Source organism: Nelusetta ayraudi, unplaced genomic scaffold (assembly GCF_046127955.1).
Source record: "Nelusetta ayraudi isolate G7.1 ecotype Tasmania unplaced genomic scaffold, CSIRO-AGI_Nayr_v1 ptg000090l, whole genome shotgun sequence".
Classification (NCBI taxonomy): Eukaryota; Metazoa; Chordata; class Actinopteri; order Tetraodontiformes; family Monacanthidae; genus Nelusetta; species Nelusetta ayraudi.
In genome coordinates, this window is record NW_027466140.1 from 1617306 (window position 1) to 1634759 (window position 17454).

A 17454-nucleotide genomic window follows, 5' to 3' on the forward strand; every position below is an offset into this window, starting at 1 on the left:
CGAAGCCGTGACCAAAGGAATGTTTATTGTTAAAAGAATGTGCTCAGGTTCAACGACGTCACACACAACCAAATGAAAATAACACCATGCATTTTGCTGCCGGATCTCCGCACTGGCCACTTGAGACTAGTGGACTTGCTAATTAGACGGGGGGTTTAAAAAAAAAAAAAAAGTGAGAAAGACTTGCTGAATCATGGTCAGAACGCCATACTGCACCCCTCCGCCGCCAAAAAATGTAGTACTTCCAAACGGCAGCGGCGGTGATCACGTGATAAGGGCGGAAACTTACTCATAGGCCGCTCAGAATCTCCCGGGAACGCAGCCATTTAGCTCTCTTCTCTCTCTGCGGCGATAGCGGTGAGTCTACAGTCCCTTTTCTACTGCGGCCTGCCTGCGCTCAAATTCAAACTCGACCGTGTCAGCGAACTGGTTTGAAGAATCGGTGAACCACCAGGTATCCTATCCTTACAATTCTCCCGATGCCGTCCGTGGCTATCGAGCGAGGGTTTTAGCCAGGAGTAGGCCATTGATATGTGTCCCGCCAGGCAGGCGTGTGAAGCCGGCCTGAGGACGGCTTCCATGCCATGCCATGCTAGCGAGCTAGCAGGCTAGCCAGCGAGCTAATGGTGCTCTCGCGTTGCCGCTTTGTTCTTGAAATTGGCCTTTAATATTTTCCAATTCATTTCAACACGACTTGCGTCTAGCGCTGACATTTGACAACACGATGGCCGAGACTCAGTGGATCTGTCGTGGCCGCAATGATCTGGACGGTTCGGCTCGGCTCATCGCCTCGACCGAACAAGAAAAAGTGCGGTCGCGTGCAATATGGCGCATTCGCTGGTAGCGTCTTATGCGGCTATACCGTATTAGAATTCAAGTTGCCTCGCGCCTGTTTCGAGATGTTTGGTTCGTTGCGTACATTTTAGCAGAATCTAGGTCGCAGAGTGAGGGACAAACGCTAAATTGTCACTACATCATGGAAATGTTTTTCCCCCAGTTTTAATGTAACAATTGAAATGGTAGCTTTGGATAACGTTGTGCTAACCACCGCGCCTTTTGTTCAACTCAGACATACACGGCGGACTCAATGGCAGACAGATGTGGGAATGAAGTCCAATTTAAGGTAAGCGTACATGGCGCAAATATCGCCGTTGATGTTGTTTTTTTTGTTATCTAATCGACACTTGTTCCGATTGATGGGTGGATGCGCATGTGGCACCGAGGCTAGGATGTGACGACTGTGGGAAATCTTTTTTCCGGTACGGTTCTAGATCCAGTTGGAACTAGCGTTAACTGGATGCTCTCTTGCAGCTCGTCCTGGTCGGGGATGGAGGAACTGGTAAAACTACCTTCGTCAAGAGACATCTCACTGGAGAGTTCGAGAAGAAGTATGTCGGTGAGTAGTACCTCAACATGTACACGATGCTCACTCGGCGCTTTGCGCCATTTCCCTCCAGTCTGGGTGACTCGTCGCTAGCTAGTAATGCTCCATTTCGATCATTATTCTGACGCGCTCATAATAAATAAATATATATATATATATATATATATATATATATATATATATATATATATACATATATAAATATAAATACTACTGCCCATCTTTTTAAAATATGTTTTGAAGTGTAGCTGTAAATAATTGTTTTCTGACATAATTAAATAATTGTCATCTCCCTTCCCCTCAGCCACCCTGGGAGTAGAGGTGCACCCTTTGTCTTTCAGCACAAACAGAGGAACCATTGTATACAATGTGTGGGACACCGCTGGTCAGGAGAAGTTTGGTGGTCTCAGAGATGGCTACTACATCCAAGGTATTCATCTTACTTCTCACCATTTCAGCTTGTTTTTCTTCTTCTTCAAGTTGTAACATTCAACATTCCACCTCCTCAGCGCAATGTGCCATCATTATGTTTGATGTCACGTCACGAGTCACTTACAAGAACGTACCCAACTGGCACCGTGACCTGGTTCGTGTCTGTGAGAACATTCCCATCGTCCTCTGCGGCAACAAGGTGGACATTAAAGACCGAAAAGTAAAGGCCAAGAGCATTGTGTTTCACCGCAAGAAGAACCTGCAGGTAGTGGCCAGTTGGCATTGAAAGTGTCAATATGCAACTTTTACCATTGTCAGAATTGCAAATCTGCGTAGTGTGTGTGTGTGTGGAGGGGGGGGGGTTGCATTCTGTCATCGGAGCTCGTTAACATCATATTTCTTAAAGGGCCACTTTTGATGGCACACCTGCCTTGGCAGTAATCTTGCAACCATTCATGAGGACTTTTGTTTTCTTTATCCAAATTCTATTTAAAAACAGTTGTGACGGGTCCTTCACTGCTTTGTTTTGGTTTTAGCTGTGCACTCCAGTTATGGAATAATTATGAAATAAAATAATGGCCTTTTGCCCCATAGTCTAAGTCAGATAATCTACAAAACATGTCCATCATGGTGCATCTGATTGTTTTCAAATTTTCTTCCTGTGATATTTTCTGTTCCCCAGTACTATGACATCTCTGCCAAGAGCAACTACAACTTTGAGAAGCCTTTCCTGTGGCTAACAAGAAAGTTGGTTGGTGATCCTAACCTTGAGTTTGTGGCAATGCCAGCCCTTGCCCCACCAGAAGTCTCAATGGATCCCAGTCTTGCTCAGAAATATGAGGAAGAGCTTAACGTGAGTAGGATCAAATGGGACAATGTCAGTTTAAAATATTCTTATTCTTAAGCAAAATATTGAAAATCTGTTTCCTCTTTAGGCTGCAGCACAAACGGCACTCCCAGACGATGAAGACGACCTTTAACCTGTTAATTCCCCAAAGTCCCCACCCGCTGTTGACAGGAAATTGTTTTGCCCCTTTACTGTAAAATCCCTTTTCAGATATTTTTATTTTTGACTTTTTTTTTGTTGCTTGTTTTAAGCTGAGAAAAAAATTGGTGAACAGTTGTGGTTCTAATGTCACTGTTGAAGACTCACCTATCCCAGTCTAGTCATTGGCATGGCAACGTGCTATTCTTCATCTTGGAGCACCCTTCATTGCACTCAACCAGCTTACATTATGATGCTGTATGGTGTATTGGACACACTATGGGGAGTATTCTTTCAATAAAAACTTTGTCAATATACATGTTTTCTTTCTTGTATGTGAAGAGATTGTATGGTTGATGGTTGTTTACCAAAATGAGCTTCACTGAATATATTTAGACTTCATGATTTTTCATGAAATGCTAGCACAACAACGGGGCCTATAGGGTTTTGATAGAAGATAAATCTGCATGAAAAATGTATAATGGACCCTTGTAATAGTACAACATCAGGGCCTGTAGGCTTTTTTTGTAAAGGCCGAGGACACGCAATTGGTTACTTTGGGGGAGTCAACAAATTTAACCTAAGGTTGGCAAAACGTTTCTTGGTTCAGTTTTAATTAAAATGTACTGAATAGTTGTGACCACAAGAGGGCAGTAAAGCCTTTTCAAGAGCCCCATTGACGCTGAGTCCGAGATTACGTAAGAACTTCAACGTCCATCGTGGCGTGTCCCTATGGATGTGAATTTACCGTATGCGTTTAAATTTGTCATTTTATGAAAACGTATGGGATCAACAGATGTGACATACCACGCTGTTTTAATTTAGGTACAAGGGACATTTACCTCTAAAACACCCACATGCTTATTTGCCCTTTCTCAAAACGAACTCACTGCTCTAATTGTAAACTTAATTAGCGCATAGGTGCCACATTAAAAGTTTGTAGCCGTCAATACATTAATATCGCCACGTTTGCCATTCGCCCCTGGCGCGGTGGTAAAAGCAGAAGTCGTTCATGCGATATAGAATTTCGAATATTGCGTGAACGCGTCACAGCTGCAGGTGGCTAAGGGCGTGGCTTCCCCTTCGCGCACCGACACTTTTCTGCGCATGCGCGAGTCAGTAAAGTGCGTTAGAATGATTACTGGTGGCCAGTGGAGAGGCAGATTATACGGCTCTACACAACTGTTGTTTTAATCCCCAGAGCGAGGAGATTTAGCAAAGAAAAAACACTGGGGTTTAAACCCAGCAGCCATATTGCATGGAAAACCGACGGAAAGGCTCTTCTTTTCCCATAAAGTCGCTTTTTCAGACAACTCTGTCAAGTTTCCTGGGAAGTTCCAACTTCTTTCTTACTGGCGTCGGGTTCCTCTCGGACAGCTAGCTCACCAGCTGGCTGAGGAATTCGGTGGTTCGGACCAGACTTTGGGGGCATTTTTGCACAATATTATCGCCATTTTCTTCGCCTGAAGGTTTGAGACTGCGGTGTCAAAGATGAAGGACCGATTGGAGCAACTTAAAGCGGTAAGTTTGTGCGGGAAGTGTAAAAAAAAAAAAAAAAAAAGTCTTCATCCTGAAAACACAGTTTACAACATCTCCAGTTTAAACCCCTATAAAATCGAATACAATTTCCGAATTATGCGGAATATAACTGGATTTATCCGTCAAAATATGACACGTTACATGCTGATAATTTGCTCCGAGCGCCATCATTTTCTCAGGCGATGACATAATGGATGTAAAACAGCAGGTTATTGGATGCCTTAACAGTTAACCCACAGATCCGTGTTGCTGCTTTTGTGTTGGAATTGGCCTCGATTTGACAGCGTCACTGTCATTAAACCAAAGGAGATCAACAATTCCCTTTTTTTTTTTTCCTTTTTTTTTTTTTCTAACCGCTTTACATATAAATGAAAAGTTAGCAACCAAGGTTCGGTGTTTTAGGTAGAACTAATCACGTCTGTCAGAGAGTTATTTGTCAGACCTCTGCTACACGGTGGTGAATTGATTATGTAACTGCAATTAGCTAAACTGCGTTCGATTCCCTTCAATTCGTCCCTCTCTAAACCTGATGGCATTGTTGTATTCATCTTCAGTAAATACCAAACAAACTCACACCCTTTTGCCACGGCGGTCTCTCAACGTGAGATTCTTGTCCAAAGCTTATCAGAGCAAGTCTGTTTAATTTTAGGGAGAGAGGTTTACAAAACAGAAGATGTGACTGTTTTTAAGGAGCCGAGGCCTTGTTGGCGCTCTCTGGGTTGCAATGTGTTTCCTGAGATATGTGGGGCTAAATATTTGCTATGTGTAAAGTTGCAGAACAGCCCGTTTTTTTTCTTCCCTCCAGGCCTGTGCATCTCGCGCACCTTATTGGCCTTATTTATTGCCTCATTTCAGTGCAGGAAGTTGGAGTTGAAATTAGAGTGGGGCAAACACCTGCAAAAATGTTCCTTACTCACATTACATTTCCCAGCCGTGCCCTTTTGTATTTATACACGCCGCTATAACCACACTGACCCACCACCTTTGTTTTCCCTTGTCGAGTTTCCTTTTTAATGTTTAACCTGCTGACTGTAATCCAGGCTGTATATTGGTGTGTCTGTGCGCGTGTCACGGGGGGTTAGAGAACCAGGATGCCATATGTTCTTGTTAGGAGCTCATGACAGAGGTGCTGTGGTCACCTGACACGTTCGAGGTTTCAGGAAAGAGCAGCAATACGAAACGCTGATTTGCAGTTGAACTTGTCTGCAGTCACATTTTGTGCTGCGTGTCGCTCTTGACCAGTGAACGCGCTATAAGCAAAAGCTTCCCCAGCCGTGCCTGACATTGGCATATCAGTAACTCCTGCTGAGGGTTCGTGTTCACGTCTCAAGGTTGTCACTGCGGAGACACCGTTAAATATTTTCAGATCCGCCTCAATTTTAATCAAAATCACGTAAAGGCCAGTGGTGGGATGATCAACAACTTTCTAAAAGTGTTTTTAAATCCCTCTCTTTATACATATGTATATATTTTTTTTCTCTTTCTGTTATTGTTGATTTTGATATTCAGTTTGAGCCTACGAGCTATTTATTTTTGTTGTGTTGTTGATTTGTCGAGTGCACTGGGCTGCAAGTGCTGATTTCCCTTTAAGAGACGATTGGCTTTTCCGTCCCACATTATTATCCGTTTTTATTTATCTATTCTTCATCCCGAGCTCGGGTGTGCTAATCATCCAAAAAGACTTTAGAGCTCGCTAAGCAAAATGTTCATAGCCCTCAGAAATGGACTTTAGCTTCCTGCTAACACTGATGCTTTGTTCGACCTTTGCATGTTTGGAAGGAGACAAGAGCAAGGAGACCTCAGGGGTTGGTTGGAGCTAATACCTGCACTGGGGGTCATTGAGATGTCATTACCCTTAGTGACATCGCAAGGGGTTGAATTTATGGTCATTTGTGGAGCAGTGTCTTACAGTGGAAGAGGAGTAAAGGGTTGATCTTTCTCATTCTGAACAATATTGCATCGGATTTATTGCAAACACAACATATACCGACTAGAGTATGCGGCCATTTTTTTCCCCCGTCACACTTTTCCTGAATGAGAAGCGCCTGGAAGGAAGTGAGTGCTTGTGCTTATCGGCTCAATGCAGAAGTGCTTTGTGAGGGAGCATAATAATTGGGCCTCCTGCGCCAGCCGTGCGTTCAATGAATAACCCACCGGGGGATCTGAAAAACAGCCAGTGTGTCACGGTTTATGGTTGTTTTGGAGCCGCGCTCACTTCACCAGTAGCCCTCGGAGCCCAGCAGCCTCGTCTGTATTTGCCATTCAAATTTCCGCGTAGAAGTAGAAGAAGTAGAAGTAGAATGTTGACGAATGTTGAAAGCTTAGAATTTGAATGGGGGAAAGGGCTATTTTTATGTCGTTTGTTAAAAAAAAAAAAAAAAAAGACTAACAATGCCTTTGACATTTAAACGTCTTTACTACATGGCCAAAGAAAAGGTTCACTTTCGTGTGATCAAACGGCACTTTGAAAAGAAATGGATGAATGAGTGAACAACTCAAACTGAGTGGTATGGGGGAAAGAGCAGCTTTGAGTCAGTATAAGCAGCGTAACTGACCGGCTTGGCTGGTGTTTGATCTACTGAGGTGATATTGCAGGCGGATGGCGAGCCAGCTGACCAGAGCGAGGAGCTCACGCGGCCGTACGTCAGTTAACTTTGTCCACACCTCGACTTTGATCCACGCTGACGCTCGGAAGGGCCGTAAAGTCTCAGACTTCAGACCTGTGAGAGACGGGGAAGTGAGCTGCAACGTGCGACAAGCGCAGCGTGCCGTGGCCTCTCTCTCTCTCTCTCTCTCTCTCTTACTCACCCTCTCTCTCTCTCTCTCTCTCACTCTCACGCCGACCGCAGGAACCGCTTTCCGTTTTGCGAAATGCAGAAGAAGTGAATGAAATGGGAGGGAAAAAGTGAGCTGTCGCCCTGCCTTCGAGTTGGTTCTTTTCCACTGTTTGAGTTTGATTCCCTCGTGGTCAAACGCCACGAACGCACGAGCTGATGATGCGTGTTTGCTCTGTATCGGCCCTGTGGTGCTTCACGCTGAAGAGCTTCCTGGCCCGAGTTTACCCGACTGACCCTTGTGACACATTTATGACTTCGGCAGCGTGAGGCCTCCCTCACTGCCGGCTGGTCAGGGCCAGAACAATATTTTGGTTGGTTACGAGTATCCTGAAACCAGTAACCAGGAAGTGCTTTGATGAGTGAGGCTAAATTGGGCGTGGCCATAAAAGGCGGACGCCATCCAGGGAGGTGTCCGTATCGAAGCAATTTGTAGAAATGGTGAATAAGATTGACGCCGCCACGCCTGTGTTTGCTGACTGTTTGGTTAGCTTAGCATTAACTCTTTAACAGTGACAAATCTGTCTGCACTGTGCTAAGCTAATAAACTGAGACGCACATTTTTGCTCATGCTAAACCAGGCATGGGCAAACTACGGCCTGGGGGCCATATGTGGCCCGTTAAAGCATTTTAATCCGGCCTGCGGAACTTTAAGAAATTATACGAATAGTAGGCTAAGTGAGTCCTAATACAGATGTATTTTATCTTCTTTCTTTTTTTTCAAAATCGGGCTTCAAAGACAGATTCTTTTCCAATGTTTTTGTTCATTTTCAATTGACATTAAGACATGTTTTCTGCATATCCCACAATATATTTTTATTCTCCTGTGAGGTGGGTCATCACTACACTCCACCCATCTGCTCCTGCCCCCCGCCCCCCGTCAAATTTGACAATCCATTGTGCTCCACCACAATGTCCAAAAGTTAGCCCAGCCCTGAGCTAGACGATGATTTTCTAACTGTGGAGACAAAACGATGATCCTGAGGCTCTGTTGCCGTTGTTGACACCTAAAACAAAAAACAAATGTAAGACCGTCGCGCGCGCCACGTCCGGCCCGCTGCAACCGCTGGTGCTGCTCCTCTGACGCCGCTGCTCCTCTGATCCCGCGCAGACATGCGATCAGGATGACGACGAGGTGGAGATCGCCATGGACAACGCCGCCTTCATGGATGAGTTCTTCTCTCAGGTCTGTGTGGCTCTCGGTGCCCAGCAATCATAGCTCAGCTGTTTGTTTTCGTGTTCGGAACATGTCTCCTCTTTCCATTGGCTTGTTTACGAGGTGTGTTGCGTGTGCGTGTGCGTTTTCAGATTGAAGACATCCGGAACAGCATTGAGAAAATTGATGTAAATGTAGCCGAAGTCAAAAAGCTTTACTCCGTCATCCTGTCAGCTCCCACATCAGACCAGGGTAAGAACTGTCAACATCATGAGCTGTTTATTGGATTTTCTTTTTCTTTTAGCACACTTACATTTGACCTCTTTACACATTGCGTGTTGTGCGTCCCTGCAAACAAAGCAGCACTTCGCTGAATTTGAATCTCCTATTTATTTGCTTTTGCTTTGATTTTCTCTAATCCTCAACCTCTGCCGTCCTCATTAGAAACACAGAATCAACTGGAGGCGATGACTAATGACATCAAGAAAATGGCCAACAACGCGAGAAACAAACTCAAGAGTGAGTGCGCCTGCTGCCTGCTCGTGCAGAGAGACAATCACCTGCGCCTGGAAGTTGCGTGTCTGATAGATGAGATGGAAAATATCGCCAGTGAGCTGCAGTGAACTGTCTGATGTGTGTCTCCTCTCAGCCATCGAGAGGAACCTGGAGTCAGAAGAGCAGGAAAGGGTTTCTGCTGACATGCGGATACGTAAATCGCAGGTAAATCGCCGTCACGTCGACGTCGCCGCCTCCGCCTCGTGTAGCCTTTTTCTTTTTACGTGTAGCCACTTTTCCTCATGCAAGAAGTTGTTGACGCCAAACAATCACACCTGCTTGTCGGCACAACCACGCATGTAAAAAGCAGAACTGAAGTTTAAACGATGAAAAAAAAAAAAAAAGTCTTCTAATATGTACACTTGATGCCACACATGGCCACACTGCTTTTTGCCAGGCCAAACCAAGGCAGACTAAGCTGTTTTTGTTATGCATGGTTCAGCTATTCAGCCAAATGGAAAACCTGATGTCCTGGCAGTTGTGCTGCCACCAAAGACACAACAGTTGGCAAATGTTTCAATGAGAAGGAAGCTGACTTTGGGTGAAGAAACCGACGTTGGCTAATAACTGCCAACTTATCTGATCAACTGCTTTGTGTGTCATCCTGACTAGATTGTCCAACAATTTTCCTAGTTAAACCCACAACTACTGAGAACGGTTTAACCGCACTGACTAATTAGACTATATTCCCATTTACCTACTAAATGACTGAAACTGCTCTGGATATTCTGGGGCAGCTCAGAGCTGTAGTGCTGTGAGGTCAGTTGTAACCGTCAACAGATAGCGGCGACTTTAAATCTTGCTCCTCACATATTGCCATCACATCGTTGCTGCTGCCATTGTCAAATCTTTGCCGCCTTCGGGCCGTTTCTTTAAATTTTCTTTTTCCTCTTTTTGCCCGCACAGCATGCGGTGCTGTCCAGGAAGTTCGTGGAGGTGATGACCAAATACAACGAGGCCCAGGTGGACTTCAGGGAGAGGAGTAAAGGACGCATCCAGAGACAGCTCGAGATCAGTGAGCGATAATCCCGCCCTCTGCCCTGCCAGATAAATGACCGTAAAGGTCGTCCGTGATGTTCACCCCAGCTGTTCTGTCTTTGTGCGCCGCGCCGCCTCGCCTCAGCCGGGAAAGCGACAACAGACGAGGAGCTGGAGGAGATGTTGGAGAGTGGCAACGCTGCCGTGTTCACTGCAGGGGTACGTGGCAACGTTGCAGTGCCGGCTTGTGACACTCTGGTCACTGTTCGGTTTGGGGTTTGCTGGATTGTAGAGCACAAAGTCACTGCACGTGCTGCACACTTACTGGCCAATTTCAATTTTATTTTATTTTTTAACGCAATATTCTCCGTACATGTTGGATCATGAAAATGACTTGGTCAAGTTCAACATGATGCCTAACACAGAGGCCAGTGAGGTTATTACCTGGAGATGGCTGCAGTTTTACTGTGGTTTGGGTGCAGAATGCAAATGAATTATTGGTTAGACGCTCAGTTAAAAAGGGCCCATTTTTTTAAAATGACGTTTGTGCACAAATTAATGAGAAAAGAACCAGATCAATATATATATATTTTTTAATTTTGGTGAGCATAGTAGTAGAATCTAGTGGACAGTGCTTGTTTCCACAGATCCAAACAATTTAAACCCAATTTAAACTCTCTCTCTCTCTCTCTGTCTCTCTCTCTGTCTCTCTCTCTGTCTCTCTCTGTCTCTCTCTCTTATCAGATTGTGGACTCTGGCATTTCCAAACAAGCGCTGAGCGAAATCGAATCCAGACACAAAGACATCGTCCGTCTGGAGAGCAGCATCAAGGAGCTGCACGACATGTTTGTTGACATCGCCATGCTGGTGGAGAGCCAGGTACAGCACATCCTGGCCCACCCTGACCTCCTCACTGCCCCTCTCATCCATTCATTCATTCATTCATTCATTCATCCATTCTCGGCCTCTCCTGTCACTCTGTGCTCTCTCCTGATGTGCTCCGTCTCTGCTTCCTCTTTTCTAGCTCCGTTGCATTCTTTTCATTCTCTTTCGCCATCAATCTCCTGCCACTTGTCACCGTCCTCATCGTCCGACATTGGCGGAACCGACGCGGTCGCATTTAGCGAGGTGCACCGTCGGCAGCAGAGTAGATCTTATTGCACACAGTGAACCTGTTGTTGACCTGATGCTGTGTCTATATGCCCACTGTATGTAAGACATGAGTCTAACCCCATGTTTATTGCTACTTGCACCATGCTGTCTGAGGGGAAGGCTTGTTTGAGGTAAGGCTTCCGCTCTTTGTTTCGTACTGCCCCCCCCCCTTTTTTTTTTCTTCTTTTTTTTCTAACAAACACTTGATGCGTTAACCATCTTCAACATCTGGGGGGAAAAAAATCTGCAAGAATGTTTTATAAATATCACCGTTGTGAAATGATAAACACAAATCCATCCAGAGTTAAGACGGCTAGAGACCTTTTTTTGAGGGTTGTACGCATCAAAAGTGTGATAAACAGATGTTGAGATGCAAAACTCCTCACAGCGGCCGTGTCGTGAATTTGCAACAGAAACACAGGAATACAAATTGTTAAGAAGTTTCAACGGGACGTTGGGAGGACTCGGAGGACATGGCGCCATCGTGGTTAGCACTGTTGCCTCACAGCACGGAGGGCACGGCTTTGATTCCCGGCCCCTGTGTGCAGTTTGCATGTTCTCACTAGTCTGCCTGGCTTCAGGAATTCCAAGAACCGCAAAGTTAAGGGCAGAGTTTCCTGACGGAAGAGCTGCAGCTGATCCACAGCCAGTCCGCCACCTGGTTGATGAATGTTGGTGCTGGCCGTCGTCGTTTATTTTTATTCTTATTGTTGAGGCGTTTGTTGAAAGCGCGAGAAAGAACACACTGACCTCGGCCAGGGAATCAAAGTCAATCACCCGGCTGTCAGCAATGTTCTCGCACAACATCTAAAAACTGCACGTCCAGCTGAACACTGTAACAGTTTGCATTCCCACTCTTCTGCTTGTGAAATTGAAACCTCTGTTTGTTGTTGCTGTTTTTCTTTTTCTTTTTTTAGGGGGACATAGTAAACAACATAGAGCAGAACGTGTCCAAGTCTGTGGACCACATAATTGAGGCAAAGGAACAGACCAAGAAAGCTGTAAGGTACCAGACCAAAGCACGCAAGGTAATGTCCTGTATCCATCCGCCGCAGCAGTCTGTGTGTCAACTCTGCTTTTTTTTTCCCCCCATTTATTTTACAGATGCTTAAGGTTTTGTTTCGCTGTTGGACTCATCACACATCAAACTCATTCCTTTCCCGCTGCGCCTCCAGTCGCCATCTCTCTCTCTCTCTCTCTCTCGCTCTCTCTCTCTCTCTCTCTCTCTCTCTCTCTCTCTCTCCCTCGCTGCGGGTTTTCTTTATTTTCATTCGCTGCTTCTCTATCGCGGTGCACCGCGTCAGGGCGGGATGATTGACAGGATTGAGAGCAACATGGACCAGTCGGTGGGCTTTGTGGAGCGGGCCGTAGCGGACACTAAGAAAGCGGCAAAGTTTCAACAGGAGGCTCGACGTGTGAGTGACGGAGGAGGAGAAGGAGGAGGAGGTGGAGGAGGAGGAGGAGCAGTCAGGTTTCCCAAAGGCAAAACAAAAGCATCAAACGCCGATGACTAATGCAGGGCATGCAAAGTGGAGGGACGGCAGATTAGAAAGAATTAGCTTGTCTGGCTACTCAGTAGAACGGGGTCAGTTCCAAACTTGTTTTTGCAACATAAGTTCATATTTCCGGTATTCGTGTTCATGACAAAACAGATGTTTTCGCCATGAATAAAGCATCAGTTGTGGAATCGGTATTCCGTGTTTTGGAACACAGTGATCCTTCAAATGATCTTTTCCACCCGCCGGCCACTCCGGCCCCATTTTATCCAGTCGCTGTTGAAGCAGCAGCAGGTTCGTGGCGTAAACGTGTGAAAAATTTTAGAACGAGTGCGATGATGAGTCGTATCGTTTCTTCATACAAAACTTTTTCCTTTTGGGAAACCTGCCTGATCAAATGAAGACCTCCCCTACCTGCTCACGTATCGTGACCCCCATCCTCCAGGACGCCCGTCCCCCCTCCCCCCTCCTCCCCGCCACCCCTGCTGTGTTTGGACCCCCGTCTGTGCTGCTTTTAAAACCCAAAACAGAGACCCTTGATTGTCTGCTCCAACAGCAGCATGAATAAACAAGCGCGCGCGCGCGCGCGTGCACACACACACACACACACACACACACACACACACACACACACACACACACACACACACACACACACACACACACACACACTCTTGTAGCTTCTTAATCTCTTGTCTCTCCTTTTCAGCCTTAACCTTGACTTTTTGTTCCAGGCAGCTGCTACATTCTTTTCTGTTCCTCTGACTTTGAAGAGCTTTTTCTGTCTTTTCTTTTTTTTTTTTTTGCTTTGCCTCGCTTGTGAAAGTAGCACTTGAAATGACAACGTGATTGTATTTATGTTGCCACGTAATAATGTCTTTCATTTTGCGTTCATGTTTCCAAAGCTACACCGTGGTCTAGGTGAGTGAAATTGGACTGATTCTAATGGCATCAACTTTCTCCCTCCTTATAGAAAATGGTGATAATAGTGATTGTTGTGCTGGTGCTGCTGGGCATCCTCGCTCTCATAATCGGGTTGTCAGTGGGACTGAAGAATTGAGCGGAGGAGGAGTTGCCGGTGAGTGACTGTGGACAACACGCTGCGTGTGTTGGGAAAGGTCTCGCTCGGCATGCGTGTTTCCCTCCCTATCCAGATGGGATAACTGGAGGTGTGTCTCTGTGTGCGCAGAGCTCTTGGGCGTGTTGTGTGTTTTTCCCCCTCCCCGCGTTTTGTCACATTTGCCTCGGGTTGCCGCTGAGCAAACAGTGGCTTGTCGCGGGACGGATTAGCACATTTCCAGCTGCCAGTGACGCTTTTCACTGTCTCTGTGTGCCTAGAAGACGATCGTCGGGGCTCCAGTCCGCGCCGCGGTCATTCGTCATCCTCGTCCTCATCATCGTCATCATCATCATCACCCACATCCTCCTCATCCTCACCCTGAAAGTACAGCGGGACTGCTGTGCTTGTTACCATCGTCGGTGTACGCATTTCCATCCCCTTCACTCACCGCCACGCCAAAGAAGAAACTGACTTTCATTTCGTATTACCAAACAGAAGGGAAGTAAAATTGGAAGTAGAATTAATGGATTCACTGCTGAGTGGAAAAAAAAGGAAAAGGACAAGCACACTTGGGAAATTCAGCATTCGTCTAATCAGATCTTTTCCTCGAAACCTGATTACACTGCCGGGCTTTGGCAAAAAAAAAAGAGGAAATGAGAGCAAAGCTGAACCGAGGTACAGTAACTGGCGTATCTCTGCCCTTGTCAGCAGGGAAATTAAAGAGTCACTCCACTGTCACGAATACATTTCACTCTTCTACCCTCAGTGCCTTAGAATCCGTGTTTGTCCCGTGAAATTACTTTTCTGTGTCTGATCATCTGACCCCTGCGAGGCCTTTTAAAAGCACATTGTTTCTTCCCTCTCATGAGCCCAGACACATTTTGTCATTTTAAAGCTAGCTACTGTTAGTTCACCCTGATGGATCTATGAAGACGTTCTTTTGGAGGGGAGAGTTCAGCACTTTGATATGTCCGAATCGTTGTAACTTGTGCCTTGATGTTCATGTAAATAATAGATTTATTTTTTGTCTGCCGATATTCAAAAGAATCTTGCTTTGTTAACTCAAAGAGTGATGGTGTACTGACTTACAATTCTTCAGTTTACATAGACCTGCGCCTTGGATTTAAAAAAAAAAAAAACAATACTTGTGGAAACGACTTCAGTGAACATGTGGAGCTGAGAACAGCAGAATAAATAATGCGGGATAATAATATATAAACTTATTTTGTCAAAGTAATAGAACACTGTGACATCTGTGTCTGAATGTTTGTGACCTGTTCCCTGTTGGCGGCCGCTGTCATGAGCTTACATGGCAAAATGTGAACAGCAAAATGCTACAGAATGTACAATGTTTCATGCCAAAAGTCCAGTGGAAACAAAACCTTTTTACATGTTAATTAACTGCAGTAGTTTGTGTGTTAGTTTTTTTTTTTTTTTAGCATATTTCCAGTGATGCCAAATCAGGTTATAAGCACGCGAAGAATGTAGCAGATAAAGGTTTATTCAGTGGCTGCCCTCACAAGTGAGATGAGATCCTGGCGTTCATATAATTACATACTTAAGTTTATAACTTTACAATCAGGCCCTTTTGAATAGACTTATTTAACTTTTTTGTAATCTTGTCATAAATAATTTATCCGAGTATATTGATGGTTTTCAGCTCTCAAAAAGTCTGAACTGCTGTGGTTGTATGGGGAGCTTGTGAAAGTGAGCGAATCAAGCGGTCTGTTCACTCGGCTTCTGTCCTAAAACACACAACAACCTAATGCTTCTGCTCAAGTTTTGACACCAGCCATCAGGAGCTCCAATAAGAGAAGAAGGGAACAACGGAGCTGTTTTACTACAATGATTTGACTGGAAAATAAATATTTTTTAATAACTTGTATTTTCCTTTGCAGTTCTTTGTTTGTTTTTTTGCTCGCACCCTTAGTGATTGACAAGGCCCCGAGTACGTAACTGACTTGTTGAAACTCTTCACTGACTGCAAGTTTTTGCAGAGCTGTGAAAGTTTTTATAGGACTGTCGCCTTTGTCAACACCTTATCGATGCAGCGTTAACCACCCTGTTGCAAAGCACAGCTTTTAAAGATGACTGCTAAAGAAAAGGTAAGACTTGCATTCTTTAAAAAATGAGAGTGCCAAAGAAGAGGTAAGACTGTTGCATTTTAAAAAATATTTTCTTTATTATATTTTTCTCTATTACACACACACACACCACTCAAACGACCACGTACACGCACACATCCTGTCCTTTGAAGCCCTTTGTTCCCCTTTCTGCTGTAGTTTCCCCAAACCAGCCTGCCCACAATTGTGAATAATTGTGTTGACCTCAGAGCGGTTCTTCACTCTAAATGCTGTGGTTGCCGTTGTCCAATGACTGTCTGCGTTTGTTTAACCCCACAGAAAAAGATGATGATCACACTGTGCTGTGCCATCATTGGAATCGTTGGCTTCTCCTATCTCTACAGCTTCTTCTCGTAAAGAGAGGTTTGACACCCTCAAGGCCACTGCGACCAAGCTTCACACTCTTAAAACTGTATCACAACATAGTTCAATTTGTATGAATTTGTTTTTGTCTTTGTGCTGCCTTTACAGAAAGAATTATTAGAAAATATATTTATGTAACCCAATTATTTCCATCTTCATTTCAGTTTATTTTAAAAATCAGTCAAGCACTTAATATGCAAAGTACGTCCCTTCTAGTTACCCTTCTATTCCTCTTTTACATACATTCATTTGTTGCTGTATGAAGTGTTTGTATTATGTGTATGTTGTCTCTGCCTGTTCACAGCCAAATGACTTACCGTGAGACTTCTAATCATGTCAGGTCAATCGATCGGAGATTGTCGCCCCCTGGTGGTGCTTTTCAAATTTGCATCATAGAAAATGAATATATGCTGTTATTTCTTAAATGGCGGTTAAGTTAAATTTGTGGTCTAATTTTACACATGTACTACATGCGTCTTAAAAAAAAATACAATAGGATATTCTGCAATGTAGTATCTTCTGACCTGTTTATTGTTGTGTCTTAAAATGAATTGTGTGTGATTTTTGTTGTGCGCGATTTGTCTGTATGCGTCTGAAATAATTGCTTGCGCTGAAGATCTTTTCTGTAACGGTCACTCGCTGTATGTCAACCCAGTAAAGCCTGTTATGTAATGAAAACGGGATGCTGTGCGTAGTACGAGTGTGTTCTCTGCTTCCTGCACCGGGGGATTACAACAAGAATCGACTCTGCGTGTTTCGAGGATGGGGGGGGAGAGAGAGAGAGAGAGAGAAACAGATTCGGAGTGTCTTTATTCTGACACAACAATCTTTGATTGTCAGAGCACCTTTCATGTTTTGTGACCCTGTTCGGAGACGCAGGACGTAACAGCGTTGTCGAGCAGCTTCCGTGACCTCATTTCATTTCCCATTTCGGGGTTGTTGTTTTTTTTTTTATAATCGTCCCAACCGGAGCGACTGCGCTAGTAGGCAGGCTCTGTATGTCATCATACGGAGGGGCGGAGTTTAGGTAAGGGTGAGCTCGTTTTGCTGCTTTGGATGCGGCTTTCCTGGATAATTCGGACCCCTTCCCCCCTCCCCCCTATAAAACAAATGATTCCCGTAGCGATATTTACTACAATTTCCAAATAGTTCTATTTATATGTAATTAAACATAATATATAAGGCCTTTCAGGTTGTATTACATAAAACTAACACATTGATAAAGCATCAGCGTGCTTAGTTATTTCACACACACACACACACACACACACACACACACACACACACACACACACACACACACACACACACACACACACACACACCTATCTTTAGATGTCCTTTGAAAGTGTTTGTCCATGTTTTAGTGTTAATGTGTAATTGAGTGTTCAACATGT

At 44.7% G+C, this 17454-nt stretch overlaps 2 protein-coding genes across 5 annotated transcripts; both read left to right on the forward strand.

The window, feature by feature from the left end:
• The first annotated feature begins 308 nt into the window (after window positions 1–308).
• ran (RAN, member RAS oncogene family) lies at window positions 309–3116 on the forward strand. Its single transcript, XM_076046799.1, has 7 exons — window positions 309–454; window positions 1070–1123; window positions 1312–1396; window positions 1689–1814; window positions 1894–2081; window positions 2499–2669; window positions 2752–3116. Exons 2-7 carry the CDS (start codon window positions 1088–1090, stop codon window positions 2794–2796), a joined length of 651 nt encoding a protein of 216 aa, XP_075902914.1. The 5' UTR covers window positions 309–454; window positions 1070–1087; the 3' UTR covers window positions 2797–3116.
• An 802-nt stretch (window positions 3117–3918) lies between these two features.
• Window positions 3919–16735, forward strand: stx3b (syntaxin 3b). Of its 4 annotated transcripts, none has more exons than XM_076046798.1 (11): window positions 3919–4322; window positions 8286–8360; window positions 8483–8582; window positions 8775–8849; window positions 8980–9050; window positions 9792–9900; window positions 10009–10082; window positions 10608–10742; window positions 11933–12043; window positions 12320–12430; window positions 15974–16735. In XM_076046798.1, the coding sequence occupies exons 1-11, from the start codon at window positions 4293–4295 to the stop codon at window positions 16049–16051; spliced, it is 969 nt and encodes a 322-aa protein (XP_075902913.1). In that variant the 5' UTR covers window positions 3919–4292; the 3' UTR covers window positions 16052–16735. The 4 variants fall into 4 exon arrangements, 3 of the variants coding, with proteins under 3 accessions (XP_075902913.1, XP_075902911.1, XP_075902912.1); XM_076046796.1 differs by lacking the exon at window positions 12320–12430 and adding an exon at window positions 13485–13589 and having other exon boundaries at window positions 3922–4322; window positions 13850–16735; XM_076046797.1 differs by lacking the exon at window positions 12320–12430 and adding an exon at window positions 13485–13589 and having other exon boundaries at window positions 3922–4322; window positions 13853–16735.
• Window positions 16736–17454: the final 719 nt, after the last annotated feature.

Bases quoted from the DNA above. Each gene is read 5' to 3' on its own strand.
- ran (XM_076046799.1), top strand. From the start codon at position 1,088: ATGGCAGACAGATGTGGGAATGAAGTCCAATTTAAG. The intron at 1,124-1,311 runs GTAAGCGTACAT...GCTCTCTTGCAG, and splicing joins GGAATGAAGTCCAATTTAAG to CTCGTCCTGGTCGGGGATGG. The intron at 2,082-2,498 runs GTAGTGGCCAGT...TCTGTTCCCCAG, and splicing joins ACCGCAAGAAGAACCTGCAG to TACTATGACATCTCTGCCAA.
- stx3b (XM_076046798.1), top strand. From the start codon at position 4,293: ATGAAGGACCGATTGGAGCAACTTAAAGCG. The intron at 8,583-8,774 runs GTAAGAACTGTC...CGTCCTCATTAG, and splicing joins AGCTCCCACATCAGACCAGG to AAACACAGAATCAACTGGAG. The intron at 8,850-8,979 runs GTGAGTGCGCCT...GTCTCCTCTCAG, and splicing joins CGCGAGAAACAAACTCAAGA to CCATCGAGAGGAACCTGGAG.